Here is a 15,722-nt window from a genome sequence, read left to right as displayed (position 1 = left end):
CAACAAAAACAGGTTTGTACGCGCCGAGACTTTCACGTTGGACAGAAGATATTAGTACGTACACACTATTTATCCAGCAGAATAAAAGGTAAGTGCAGTAAATTTGAACTTCTATACGCAGGTCCATATCGGATTCGCAGCATCCCTCACCCCAATGTTGTACACGTCGAAACTTTGAGAACCAGAAAATCGAAAGGCAATCACCATATCTCAAACATTAAACCGTTTATTGAATGAAACCACTTTATGATGTAACATGCTATGATGCCATTTACTAATCTTTATGACCACTTATGCAATTATATTCACATGACTAACTACTGATGATTATCGTATTTTTCTCGGCAAGTGCCCGGCAAGGTAAGGTTAGCAGGTCGCTTTTCTTGTCGTTATATATCAGACTGTGCACATTTTTTTCCAGAGACACTTACGTATTTTATGACTAATTATGCAATGTTATCTAATGACATGTTAATTTCATTACATTTTTTCTCCATTAAAGGCTTTAATTATTGCCTCTATTAACTACACTACATACAAGCTGAACACAACGAACATCACATTTTTTCTTTCTTATATATATATATATACGATTATTTCATGTTTTGTTTGTATGCATTATGAAATGGTGAAGACATAGCAACCACCAGTCGACTTTGACATTTTTTGCCTTATGACATCTCAAGATTGTGACTGTTTTACATTTTTTGCTGCTGCATTGTGATATTCTGTGTACTTTTTTGCATTTGAACACTGTCAATGTCTTTGACATATTACGTTTTCTGTCATGTTATGCTGTATGCTTAATTATGTTACCTTAAACCAGTCATTATTTAGTGAGTATATGATGTAAATGCACGATATTAAACTCTGTTCATCATTTTCAGAAAAAAATAACGTGTAAAGGAAATAAATTACACAGAAATGGGAACTTCACCTACGGAATGATCGAAAGAAGATGCAATAACTTTATGAGGAAGAGTAAATGGATCAGGATTAACAAGCATTAACAAGAATATACTATACACATCGTAGAATAGCAGTCTTAAGTAATTTTTTCTTTCAGAATACAAGGTGATTGATGCAAGCTGTCAGACAGAACTACACATCCTAGTTTTAAGTGATGAAATATGCTAGAGATAAGGAATAGTTGTGTAATGAATAATGAAGTGATTTTTGCAGATGATAATGAATGCTGATGAAGAGTAATGATGAAGGATATGCTACTATGAATAATGAAGTTTTTCTTTACAGGTGATGATGATAATGGAGTTATGATGATATGGATAATGAAGTTTTCTTTGCTGATGAGGATAATGTTGAAGTTATATTTATGCTATGTAGTTATTTAAGTATTTGTTGCAGTTCGTTTTAACAGCAGGTGTTATATTGCATAGTATAATGACTAAAGGTTTTGGAAAGGACAGCTATGGAACACATTTTTTATACACATTTCACTACCTGTTAGTTCGAAGTTCACTACTTTTCAGCATAAAATGCATTTCTCTTTTCAGCTTAATAATCCATTTTTATACATTTTTTGCAGGAGAAATTATTTATGAGATTAATGTGCTATAAGCAGTTGTTCATTAAATCTATGAAGGTGATTACATATACTCTACTTGTTTCATAATCTTGCCACAGCTGACTTATGACAGATGACGTTACACATTTTCATTTATACCAACAAACCAGAAACAAATTTTTTCTTCTTGCTTTCCCCTATAATTACCCTAAGCAATGCATTGCTAACAAAAAATGTATTACCAGTCCCAAATAATGATACCAGTTTAAGAGAGTTCTGAGTAATGCTGATCAGCTCTGAATAGTATGTCACTTCAGTAATGACTTCTTAATGATACAAAAAAAATATATAAAACAATGCTTTGTAACTGGCTAATAACTGCCACTGTTTATTGTAATGAGACGACTTATAATTCCCATGATTATTAATGCTATGACTGTAATTAACTGATTTTTAATAATGACTTCTTAATGATCTGAATAATACTGAATGATGAACAATGTTTTATACTATTCAATACTTGCTGGCCACTGAGTGCCAATAATTAATGTCATTAAATGAATTATGTTATGAATTATGCCATTAATTAGCTCCTGTTTTCAATGATGATTTTTCATGTTCTATAGCTGGCCACTGAGTGCCAATAATTAATGTCATTAAATGAATTATGTTATGAATTATGCCATTAATTAGCTCCTGTTTTCAATGATGATTTTTCATGTTCTATAGCTGGCCACTGAGTGCCAATAATTAATGTCACTAAATGAATTATGTAATTAATTATGCCATTAATGAGCTCCTGTTTTCAATGATGACTTTTCATACCTGGCCAATGAGTGCCAATAATTTGTATAACTCAATGTATTATGTTAATGCTAGGCCAATAATTGACTCTTTTTTTTTTTTTTTTTTTTTTTAATGAAGACTTCTGATGAACATTATTCTGTCATACTAAATATGCTTTGTAACTGGCCAAAGACTGCCGCTGTTTATTGTAATACGATTACCCATGATGCCAATAATTTAATTTTATGAACATTATTCTGTAATACTAAATACATGGTACAGAAATGTTCAATAACTGGGCTATGAATGCCGCAAACTACTAATGTAGTTCCTAATCTAGACTAGTATGTGACGTAATGTCCTTCATCTTCTGACCTCACTACCCTGAATTACTGCAATATCCATTTGTCCTGTACATCCTCCTGATCATGGAGCACTATATTTGGTTTTTGCACTAATTCTACGTTGGTGTGCCTTGTAAGAGCGTGGTGTTGACACGACATGCTGTCCACCACCGTGAGCGATGGAGATGTTATTATGGTCCCACTGTTTGGTGTACCTGATGTACCGCCAAAATGATAACATGGAAGATTACTACGACATTTCAGTGTCTTGGCTACGCTGATAAATACTAATGGAAAAAGAACTTCAAATTGTGTCACTTGGTGTTGTACTTCTGTGGAAAGATATGGACTTTCAGAGCAGCTATGTGCAATCTAAAGTGCTACAACCATGATGCAATCCTTCCCTTTCCTATCCTAATTCTTGTCACATAGTGAAGATCATTTTTTGCTAACATCATTTATATTCATGACCTATACATTTTTTTGATTTGATGATATGTTCTAAACTACAGTACATGTGCACTTATGTCATGTGTTAATATGCTTTCTACTGAACTTCAGTGCCTGTGCACTTTTCTCATTTTTCAATATGATTTGTACTCATTCTGTATACATTTTGTGATTTCCTGATATGTTCAATACTTCCGTGCGTATGCACTTATGTCATTTGTTACTTATTGTATATACATTTCCTCATTTGCTGATAAGTTCTGAACTGCAGTGCATGTGCACTCATGTCACTTGTCAACATGATTTTTTGCCATTCTGTTTATTTGTTCTGAAAATGCTAAAGAGTTATTCAGTGCGTGTGCACTTTTCTTATCTATCAAATAATTTGTATATACATTTTTCTGATTTGCTAATATGTTTTGGACTCACATTTTGTCATTGTCTAATATGTTTGGTACTCGGTGCATGTGCACCACATTTAATTCATGTACTGTATCTGCATATATGCTGTAACTGTAAAGTTAATTAGTTAAAAAAAAAATAAAAATAAAAAATTTCTTGCGATGGCAAGTCCAAATGACTCACCATCGCTGCCAAATTTTTGCCCCCCCAGTGGAAGGTTATGAAACACGTATGTTGTGTGGCGGCAATGGCGAGGCATTGAGAGTCTCTGACCAGAGAGCTATTTGTCGTTCCTAGTCTGCGCTTGACCGCGAGAGTTGCGAGCAGTAGTCTGTCGGTAGCAGTAGGCCACAGTAGTCTGTCGGTAGCAGTAGCGCAGTTCAGTTGCTAATGGCAGTCTGTTAGCACTAGTAGTCGAGTACGGTCGCGAGGGGGACGCAGTCGCAGGCGTTGACATGGGTCTCTGGTCAAGATGCTGAATGAGGTATATTGTTAATTAACGTAACCAAGCTGCATTGCGCACATCAGATAATGTAAAGTTCATTTATTGTAATTAATTTTCAACAAGTGCCCCAATAATAATTTTGATTTCAAAGCAATTTTTAACAAAAGAACCATTTAATTGAACCAACAATTTCCTTCCATTTCCTTTAAAGAAAAGTTTCAGTTAAATTAAAAAAAATATATTACTTGCGATGCATTTCCTCCAAGCCGGGGCCAACAATAAGAGCAGAAATTTGACATGCAGTTTCAATGAGGTAAGAAATTAATTCTGATTTTTTGCACAGGGCCAAAGACCGACATTTCGGTCTAATTTAGTTTTCATTGTCACTGAAGTTTCATTAGCATTGAATTTTTTATTATTTTTGTGGGAGCTTACATCTTGAGTCAGATTGCGATTCTCATTTTCATTGTCATTAAATTTATTTGCTGGGAGGTTACATTAGGTTGTATTCTAGTTAACATTCAATTATTGTGTTTCAAAATTTCTCTGGGAGGTTACACTTAGCTCTATGTCCATTTACATTTGAGCATTATCTTTCATTTTTGCGGGGAGTTACAAGAGTAGCAACTTTCCTTTTCATAATATTGTTACATTCCATCCTGGATTTTCCATTGTTTGATTTGTTTTTCTAAGCTGTTTGTCTATGTGTTCAATCATCTCTACTCTTTTGTGTTTCATTGATATCATGCGCCTGTCACACTTGCCTTTCCCGACAAAGTTTTTTTTTATATATTTTTTTGCATATTTTGGCTACTGCTGTATACTGTCCTGATAACATTTGCATCTTCCTGGTGCAATTTTAAAAAGTATTGGGGAAACAGTACCTGTTGTTAAGAAACAAAGTACATCCCTTATTCAGTATGGATTTTGACATGTACATGACGAACATTCTCTGATGTGCCTATTATTCCAACCAGTTTTGTCATGGCCAGTATATATAAAATATATTTTGAAACGTAACAATAACCAGTACTTGCCTCACATTGTTTGTAAATTTTTCATTCAAATCTTGCTCCATTTAATGGATTAAATTGTTCATATGCTAAATGTCATTTATATCTCATTAAGGATGTGCCTATACTGGCATTTTCATCCACGGTGTGAATTTATTTAAATTTAAAATTACAAGGGTTGATGACAGGTCTTATCCTTCAAAGACTGTCAGTACTGTCAGCAGTTTCATTATTGCAAAAGTGTAAGCACCTCAAAATATGTTTAAATCTGTTAAGAGGTATTACTTTTTTAAACACTGGCGTTTCTGCTACTGGTCTTTTTAGACATTTGGATTTTTGGCCTTCTAACATGAGCAATCAAAAAGCCTTCCACCATCCATATTTTTCCCTTCATTGTCTATTATCTGACATTTGTTTACATAACAAATTTTTCCCACAATTTGTCATCAAATGTAATAATAATAATAATAATCCTGGGTGTTCAATTAAATGTTTTGAAACAGAAGCTTTTATGCAGCGAGTCTCAGCATATTTCTAAATGATTAGTGTATTTCTCGCTATAAGTAAATGTTTAGCACGCTGTCCGTTTTTTACAATCACGTCACGGTCACCGAATTCTTCATCACTACTTCCATGTAAACGCCTAATCTTCAACAAGAGAGTATTAAGTTTTTCTTCTGGAACAAAGGTACAAAACCACTACTAAGCTTGATTTATAATGTAGATATAAAGAACTGTGACCAATCCATGTGGTGTAAAGGTAAAAACTAAACCAGAATCGTAACTGACAAGTGTTAGTCTCAAAGGTTAGACTGGTAATGCTAACGCTTGGTCCAAATTTCATTCCCATGAGTGTTTACGTTTGGCTTGACTTTCATTCCTGCACATCTGACTCGTGACGTTTACATCTGGCCCGTCATATTCATGTCTGGTTCAAAATGGTGAACTATCTTGAATGCTATCTGGGTGCATGAGGATTTTCGTGTAGAAGGTCAACAACACATTACATATGAAAACAAAGGACATGGATAAACTAATGGCTTTAAGTTGGAACATACATATGTGATAGACAAAATTCATGGTGTATAAGACGGGAAAATAAGGGGGATAATCAAATAACAATGGAATAAAAATTGGAAGACATAATACATACTCTTATAACAGCAGGCAATCGAGAATAGGTCCCAGTTGTAAGCACCTCAACTGCAGCAGGAATATGGAAGTTGGGCAAGCGAGCGTGCACCAGAGTCTCCCTAGCCATTCGAGCCAACATATCGGCAGTGTCCACAAACAACATAGACTGCTTGTCCAGGAATGCCATTATTTGCTAGAAAAGAAAAAAGCTATTAAGACACATGATAAAATCTTTGATAACAGCACACACTCAGACAAAATATACACAGTCTAACTGGTGTATTTCTATACGTGAACATTACTGAAACTGTTTTTCCCTTATTTCAATTGCCTTACTAGAATACAGGAGACCACTGTAGTAAGGTTTGAAAGGGAAAAAGCTGAGACAATGAAGTAATATGACTGATTTATAGAGAGGAGTGGTGTGCAGGGAGCAGGGTATTCCTGTATTTATCATCTGAATGAAACTCCAACAACACAAGTTCTCAAAAAAGCTGTACAAGTAAAACTACTCCAAGCAACAAGGTGATACTTGAATTGTGTTGTTATGCAATGTGCACCAACAGAATACTTCCAAAAATGGGACTAAGGCAAATAATTATATCACAAGGTATGTGAGAAAAGTAATGAGACTGACAACAATATGAGTGATATGGCAAGGCTGCATTGTTCTACTTCTATAGAATGTTGTGTTCATCCCTTCCAGGTACTCAGTCCAACTAACAGCTCTGTACAGCTATGGTGTGATTTTTGAGAGCACCATCAGCACAGTTGCATTTTTGCTGTGTGTTACAAAAATGGCACAGCAGAATTAAGATCAATGTTCTGCAGTCTAGTTTTGTGTTAAACTTGCGGAATCCTTGAGTGGAACCTTTGAAAAGTTGAAACAGGTCTACGGGAAACACTCCTTATCAAGAGCACAAGTTCTCATTTGGTATAAGTCATTTTTGGAAGGCCGAGAACATGCTGAAGATGAACCTCACTCAGGGAGACCTTCAACTTAAAAAAATCGATGGAAATGTTGAAAATTTGTGTACCCTTGTGAGATCAAACTATGTAAGGATGATGGGTGACCAGTTAAACTTCAGCACTTTCACTGTAGAACAAATTTTGACTGAAGATTTGCAAATGTGAAAGATTAATGCCAAAATTGCACCAAAAGACCTCACGAGTGAGCAGAAGGGCTACTGGAGAAATGTGTGAGCTGATCATCTTGAGAGGATTGCCAATGACCACGAATGGTTCAGTCATGTCGTCACAGGTGATGAATCCTGGATTTTTGAATATGATCCGGAGACAAAGCAGAAAAGTGCAAAATGGCACATTGAGACATCTCCTCAACCGAAAAACGCTCACATTAACAAATCAAAGACCAAAATAATGCTGATTTGCTTTTCTGACAGTACGGGTATCATGCATAAAGAATTTGTTCCTCCACAACAAACTGTCCACTGTGTTTCACACAAGTTCTTGAAAGGCTCAGGAAAAGGGTGAACTGAGTGGGACCGGATATGGCAGACAAGTAGATACTGCATCATGAGAATGCCCCACATTACATGGACACTTTCATCACAGAATTTTTGATCCCGAAAGGCATTCCCGTTGTTCCACAGCCCCCCCCCCCCCCCTTTTCACCTGATTCAAACCCTTGTGATGGGACAATATTACTGTTTGAGAAAAATAAAAAAAAACTTTGGCGTGTCACAAAATCAGTCTCATTAATTTTCTCACAAATATCATATTGTGGGAAACTGAGTGACTTTACACTTTACATACTGAAGCGCAATCACTTATGGTGTCAGTGGCTTTTCTGCTGGCCATAACCAATCAATGATAATATCCGGTAGCCAATGAGAATTACTGAATCTAATGACTAGTTTTGGGGGAAGATATGAATTGATTACTTCTGTTTCTGACATGGAGCATGCAAGTCTGACGATTATGATTTGGCTATTACGAATTATAAGATTGGTTACAGGTGTTCGTAGTTATTTTTTGTATTGTTTGTTTCTGGGAATATGAGATTTGTTAGAATATTGGTTCATATTCCAATGTTCTATTTTGGCTGTGAGTTGGTAGATCCAACAAATGTGATTGGAGGAAAACTGGCTGTGGTATCGGACTGCTCAATTGCTGTTTCAAAAACTTCATCGGATATTTTCAGAACAGCCTGATTTCCAAGGCAATGGTCAGGCAGAAACCTAAAAACTTTGTGGGATATTTTCAGAACGCCCCGATTTCCAAGGCAATGGTCAGGCAGAAACCTAACAGTACAGTTTCAACTTTACAGAATATTCTGTTTTATGTGAAAGCATCCCACACAATATATTCGATTATGCCAACATGTATTTTCAAACAGTCCACATCACGATGTTTATCAAATGCTATTTTCACACTGGTTCTGACAGTGTGTTGAATCATCCAACTATTGTTCACTTCCCATCATTCACTGTGGTACCAGTTAACAACTACAACCGCAGTATGCAACAAAAAAAGTCACAGCCTTTAACTTACAAAATAATACACTCCCTACCAGAAGTTGGACAAAACCCACATTTATTCCACCAAGAATTACTGGACTGGTTGCTTTTTTTCTTGTACATATCATTTACTGAGTGCAAACTGGTCTAAAATTCGCCTTTTTCATGACTTTACTGATATTCAGTACTTTAATGTAATTAAATTTTAACAGCTATAACACCTCATGGAAAGCTCACCACAACTTTAACCTTTAGCTACTATACTTACAGCTGATTTGTCAACTTTTGAGGCACTGTTTGCCCATTTCACAAGTGCCAGCAGCCTCACAAATAGCTGACGAGTTCTGGCAGAAAAATTATAAATCTCTATCTTCCTCTCCATGTCAGTCTTACGGGGTAAGCTGTAATTGAAAGTTTTGTTACTTGTACTTTTTAATAAACACAGTAAAAAATTATTATTCTTATTGTTCAAGGAGTACTCCCAGTCATATAACCTATAAACTACAAACTTACAGCTCAGCCAAAACTGTGAGCTCATGGTAAGTCCTCTGTATGATGAAATCGATAAGGATTCCCAAGGATATGGAGCCCCCTCGGGATGCTTCCTGGGGCACATTGTTGGCCACAGGGGTCTGATGGCCCTCCAGAGGAACTGGGGCCATATTTCCCTCCGTCAGCTTTGCCAATTAATCTGTAACAAATATATTAATCCATCACAGAAAATTTAGCAAGCACAAGTGCTTGACTTAAAAATTAAAGTAGCAAAAGTGTCTACAAATCCACAGCAGGTGTGTAATATATTCAAGCCCCTTGAGAGATCTATTAGCATTGCATTTCTAACTGTTATGAAAACAGATAATTTGTGATTTCATGAAAAAACACCCTCAAATTCTTAGCACCTACTTCTTGTTAATAAAAAATTCCAGAACTAAAGCTGAGCAGACCAATAACACCTCAAATAATGCTGCAATTTGCATGAAAATGCTGTGAGATGATGTAGCCATTTGGAAGCACTTCTGATAACTTTTCTTAGGTCTTGACCACACTTTTATTTTTCCAACAACCTTACACATTTTCAAAGTCAGCATTATGTTAGTTGCATGTAATTGTTCATAGATACATTGCACCACTTCAACATTCTCAATCACGAGACAAATACAAATTTGTCTGAGAACAGCTGTTGTCTATCAAGTGTAGTGTATATGGCTCCTGATAGAAAAGGTGAACATTCCAGAGTAGGCTGTAAAACATTCATGGACGTATTTTGTGTTTCAAAGAGGATTGCAACGTTAACCAATAAACTGAAGATGGATCAAGTGTCGTACCCTGATAACAGATGTGGTGCATATAGCTGCAAATATAGTGATATCTACTAATAAAGTAACATATACTGTCAGTTCCAAGAAAGGAGACTCATTATAGAAGAAGGAAGTCTTCTAAAAAATACCTCAGCTGTGATCTTAATATTAGTCGCTTATACAAAGCATTTAAAGTCAAATTTACAGAGACCAATTGTAAGACATATGACTCGTTCCACATTGAGGGGAAAGGATACTCACCAGAGAACAGAAAAGCTCAGAAAGCACTAGAACTGCATCACAGGAAGGCAGAAAGTGGAATGTCTAACATGGAGAATGATGATGTGATGTCTTTGACTATGCCTGGAAGTAACATGTGTACATTAGCAATCGATCTGCAACAAGTAGGCTATTGACCACATTGTTTGTTCCAACTCTTACAGGCCCGGATATGTTCTACTTACACCACCTTTCATGTTACAATTTCTGTGTTCATACTCATGACAACAGTGAGGCAATAATGTGTTTGTGGCATGAGGATGATGGGTCTCGTGGAGCTAACAACATAGCATCATGTCTGTTCCATGTCCTGAATTGCACTAAAAATGCTGTCAATGTAACTGGTAACAAAAGGAATCTTGTGATTTGAAGGGACATCATAACAAAAGCTGTGTACTTACATATATGTACATGTTCATTGTGCATAAGTATCTGGTTTCAGGCCACAGTTTCCTATCTCGTGACAGAAATTTTGCCCTAATAGAAAACTGCAAGAAGGTTTATGAAATGTAATTACTGCAGCATGCCCTTCTTTACCATTCAAAGACATTCAAAATGATAGAAAAGGACTTTATGAATCCCAGGCTGCTGCTGATAAAGTCGTCCACAACAAAGCTACACATCAGTTTTGCTGCACAAATTAAAATCACCTCACTTGTTGCATACTGTTTACACCTCTCATATTTAGGTAGGCTACATTTTGTCAACCATTACAGCTTGATAGCTCTGTTGGACTTAGCCTATTTAGTCTGAAAAAGGTAATGTGTAAGACACCTTCTGCTCTCAAGTTTTTAATTTTCTTTTTCTGGACAATTCAATGCAATTTTCTCTGGACTTGAAGTAGAGTTTATAATTCTTGGATGTTAATAAATGTATTAACACAATAGATTGTGTGTGCTAATTTCATAAGCCATACAATACTGTTTTTTTTTTAATCTCAAAAAAAAAAAAACATTTCTTTTGGTCCTCAGCACATTTAGAGTGTTAGGCCTTCGAGTTTTCTAGGCAGATAAATGTTTAAATTTAAAATGTACGTGTTCATCAGTGAAGATGCTTAGAATTCTGAAATAAAACTTTTAGTAGTATCTCTATTTTTAATCTAGAATGACAAATTAGATTCTGTTACCTTCATATTGTTCCCATTAAAATAATACAGTATTATAAATGTGGTTCAATCAAGTATAACAACACTACATAAAATGTTTTCCTAAGGTATAAAACAAGTCTTTCTTCTCAAGCCATTGCTGGTCCACGCGGGAGGGCAAAAAGCAGTCCAGGATATCCTTCTTGATCACATTCTTGACGAGGGCAAAATACCACCTGTCATCATATAAAGCTGCTACAAAACAGTTTCGTTGAGGATGAGTGCATGTCCATTGCGGGACATTTTCATTCAACGAGGTAACCAAGATTTTCAGAACAAGTTATTATTCTAATATCTAATCAATCACAGGAAAGTGTTTGTAATTGTGAAAATTTAAGGTACCAGGTACTATATGAGTTGTCAAAAACCTCATCTCAAGGTTCTTGTGTAGAAAATCTACATTGATTTTCTCTAAGAAGGTGGGGGAGGGGGCAATTTGTCAATATCAGTCTTGCAGAAATTGTGAACACCAGATTCAGTTGTTGTTTGTACAATATCCCCTAGATGAAGTCTAGCTTTTCTCAATATATCTTTTACAGTTCCTCCTACTCAATCACACAGAGATTTGCCACGGCTACCAGCTAAAAAGGAATAATCAATGTCAACAGAAAAATCAATTTTGTGTTCACTCAAGTTATTAAGGCTTTTTCTAATTGTATATTTAGGCAACGGCCGTGCCGCAGTGGATACACCAGTTCCCGTGAGATCTCCGAAGTTAAGCGCTGTCGGGCGTGGTCGGCACTTGGATGGATGACCATCCAGCCGCCATGCGCTGTTGCCATTTTTCGGGGTGCACTCAGCCTCGTGATGCCAATTGAGGAGCTACTCGACCGAATAGTAGCAGCTCCGGTCAAAGAAAACCATCACAACGACCGGGAGAGCGGTGTGCTGACCACACGCCCCTCCTATCCGCATCCTCATCTGAGGAGGATACGACGGTCGGATGGTCGCGGTGGGCCACTTGTGGCCTGAAGACGGAGTGATTTTTTTTTATATATATATATATATATATATTAAGTAGCAGATCCATCAGTGAAATAAAGCAGTTTCTTGACTCATGGGTATCATTTTGGCAACCATTTCCTTCTGAGCACCATTTAAAAATCCTACAGCATGATCCATATCATTACTTATAAAGCAGTGATTTACTATTACCGGTTTATTTTCCTCTTAATCACTCAAACAGAATGGACTGTTCAGCTGCTTCTTGTCCAGTGGTAACTTTGGATTTCATTGTGAATTACAAAGCTGCAGTTTTCAGCATCATGTATTAAAACAATCTGTCATTGCTGGAACATTAATTAAGCTTGCCGGTAACTACGATGGAAAATGAATTCTAACTGCACTGCAAACAAATATGACCTGCCTCACAGACAGACAAACATAAACCGAGGCCAAATGGACTGAGTGTTGCACGTCACTGATATTGAACATTGCACGATTTTGCAATGTTTTCACACCTGTACAGGTTAAAAGCACGCTATCACAGGCATATAAGGAACACTTCCATATCACTGTGAGCAGGTGGTTAGCTGCACAGATAAATAGGATTTAGTCTATTATAATACTTCAAAAATTAATGACTTATTCAAATGAAATAAATTACTGACACTTAAAGTTCATTTATTTGCTATTTAAATATGTTAATTTGATATCCCTAAATCTAAGGCAGTGGGTGTCAGGCATGAATGAACTAACAGAGAATTATCCTTTTTTTCATCACAGCAAAAATGATTTAGATCTCCAGTTTATTTGTGTGTCTATTCATGTGAAACTCACCTTTATTTTTATTTTATCAGAGAGAGAACAATCTTAGGAATTGTTTGAGAGCAAAACTAGATGCCCTGCATGTTGGAGCAATATCTTCAGCCTTGTAATTTTTCCATAAATGCGAAAGTGACAAACATTACTGGTTTTTGTAACTGCTTTACTGCCTAAGTAATAGCTTTTTTTTTTCTTTTTCTTTTTCTTTTTCACTATAAGTCTCTCTTAACTTCTGAGAAAAGTTATAAATCAAAAAGCTTCATAAAGACCTGAGTTATGAGTATGTCTCTTGAGAAGTTTCACTTACCATGGACATTCTCAAAGAGCAAAATTATCAAAACATAATTACTCTGTAAATGTTACGAGTCCAAGGCAAATGTGGAAAGTTTTGTGAAAATCTGTAATGGAGGGTTACAAATCCTAGTTATTGGTTGATATAACATGGAATGGGCAGAATTCAGTTTGAAATATTATTCTAGAACAAGTGACACTGCAAATGGAGATAACATAGCAAACTTAGACTTACTGATAATCATACAGAAAAGCCGGGGTAAGTTTTTGTACTATAGAAAATTTGCCACATAGAATTACCAAGGCATAGGTACATAGACTGTGTTTCTTACGAGCTACACAATTGTACAATGTGAGCACGATGAGAACTGCGTAAGAAATATACAAAAAAATAAAAAATAACTACGGTTTGTACTGAAGAAAACAAAATATCACAAGAGTACATTGGGATCGAGACCTTCTTTTACAAACGTCATTAACGCAACTTATACGTCTCTGGTCAAATCATCACAGCTTATCATAAATTTAATTCCGAGATCGTGCAGAAAATTCTGATCCTCTAGATTGGGGGTTAAGGTGTTTGGCTAGTAAGTCATCACTTGGAAAAAAGTTAATCTCTGCTAAAAATCTCAGTACTAAGCCTTGGTAGCAGGACGGAATTTTTGGTACACTGTCCTGGCAAAAGAAAATGTTAACGAACTTCTGAGACGGTTTCTTAAAAACATTCAATGAGATCAAAACTTCGTACGTGACAATCTTCATATCAATGGCCAAACGAAGCCTAAATAAGTAAAACTGTAGCTTATTTTTGGCTTACAGCTTACATTCTAGGTTTATCGACGCAATTACACACATTTAAGACAACGGTATTAAAAGCTTCGAGCTCTCAATTCTAGTTAAAAAATTATTATTTTGCTAATGTCCCTTAAATAGAAACTGAAACACATATAATGTAATGAGAACACTTACCTCTTTACATTTATCAGCCAAAACAACAACTACTTCCCTTGCATTAATATTTACACATCAACATTCAACAACAACACGTACAATCATGATCGCTACTACTAAGCAAACCAGCGATGTGTAAACTTTTCGTTGCATCTTCAGTTGACAAGCACTGGTTAGGTCGCCCTTCCACAAACAACAAAAACTTGCACATGCATCCTGTCACCATTACCCTTGTTGCGCAGCCTGCACAGAAGTCGACTCTGCTTCCAGGACAGTAAATGTTTCCATACGAGCGATCTGATTCTGTACTAGCACTGTATTGAAGATGGCGTCAAATGAAATAAGCAGTAGAGGCATAAATATAGTGGTGCAATTTCACCTCCCGGCCAATGACGCCAAACCCTCATTTCCATTTCATCTCAAGAGCTTACAGAAACGTTGACTAAAAGCAAACATTGCGCCAAATATTAGTTACGGAAATGCATATGTCATACAAATCATTTAGGGACGTAAAAACACGTTAATAAAAATCCTATCGGCGAAGGACGAGGTATTTTCTGAAAAGGAAATGAATGAGTAAAACTACTTTTGAGTACTATTTGAGCTCTATTTCTTGCTCTGTAACTTTAACTTACAATGCATACGTATGCAAGATGACATCGCAGCCTGCGTTAAGTTACTGAATTATCAGTTCTGGCAACGAGCTCTAATTCCACGTCCTCCTCGTGTGCTCCAGGCAATGCATGACATACAATGGTTGAGCGTTGTGCAGCAGATGGAGGATGGTGAAAGGCGAGTTTCCAGTGTCTTAAAACTATGACATACCGGCTAAGGGAATAAACACCTGCAGAAAATTCTGATCCTCTAGTTTGGGAGTTAACGTGTTGGGCTAGGGAATAAGACCTAGGACGCAGTGCCCAGACGGCGAACTAGTAACTCATCACTCGGAAAAAATATTAATCTCAGTTAAAATCTCAGCAGTAAGCTTCGGAAACAGGTTGAAATTTTGGATAAACTGTCCTGGCATAAGAAAATGTCAATGAACTGCGCAGTTTGGAACGTACAGGGTTTCAAACCAAAGAGAAAAGAGGTTTTAGATGAATTGGAAAGAGTGGAAATAGGCACTGGTGTTCTAACAGAGAGAAAGATGAAGAGTACAAGAAGTAAAAGAGGTGGTCAGTATATCGATTTTTATAGTGGAGTTAGTAAAATTGAAAGCGTAAAGACAGAAGTATCAATCGTAGTACGTCATAAACTGAAGGGTAGCATAAAGAAATGGCAAGAAGCAGGTTAGCAAATTATATCCTTAGAACTAGAAGAAGAATGAGTGCAAGATAGTAATAGTTGGCTTGTATGCACTGACTGACGACACAGATAACATAATCAAAGATGCCTTTTATAAAGATTTTACGATCG

General features: G+C 36.3%; 1 protein-coding gene across 1 annotated transcript in view; it reads right to left on the bottom strand.

The window, feature by feature from the left end:
• The window catches only part of LOC126457068 (mediator of RNA polymerase II transcription subunit 14), a 183,043-nt gene extending 168,565 nt beyond the window's left edge, over positions 1-14,478 (bottom strand). The window contains exons 1-4 of the mRNA XM_050093067.1: positions 14,325-14,478; positions 9,093-9,270; positions 8,848-8,980; positions 6,119-6,292 (exon numbers count right to left, since the gene is read on the bottom strand). Coding sequence (XP_049949024.1) covers positions 6,119-6,292; positions 8,848-8,980; positions 9,093-9,241 — 456 coding nt within the window. The 5' untranslated portion in view covers positions 9,242-9,270; positions 14,325-14,478. The remainder of the gene's footprint in view (positions 1-6,118; positions 6,293-8,847; positions 8,981-9,092; positions 9,271-14,324) is intronic.
• Between the last annotated feature and the right edge of the window lie 1,244 nt (positions 14,479-15,722).

The sequence above is a fragment of the Schistocerca serialis genome, chromosome 2, assembly GCF_023864345.2.
Source record: "Schistocerca serialis cubense isolate TAMUIC-IGC-003099 chromosome 2, iqSchSeri2.2, whole genome shotgun sequence".
Taxonomy (NCBI): domain Eukaryota; kingdom Metazoa; phylum Arthropoda; class Insecta; order Orthoptera; family Acrididae; genus Schistocerca; species Schistocerca serialis.
The sequence above is the reverse complement of the archived record's forward strand: the minus strand, read 5'-3'. Positions and strand labels throughout refer to the sequence as shown.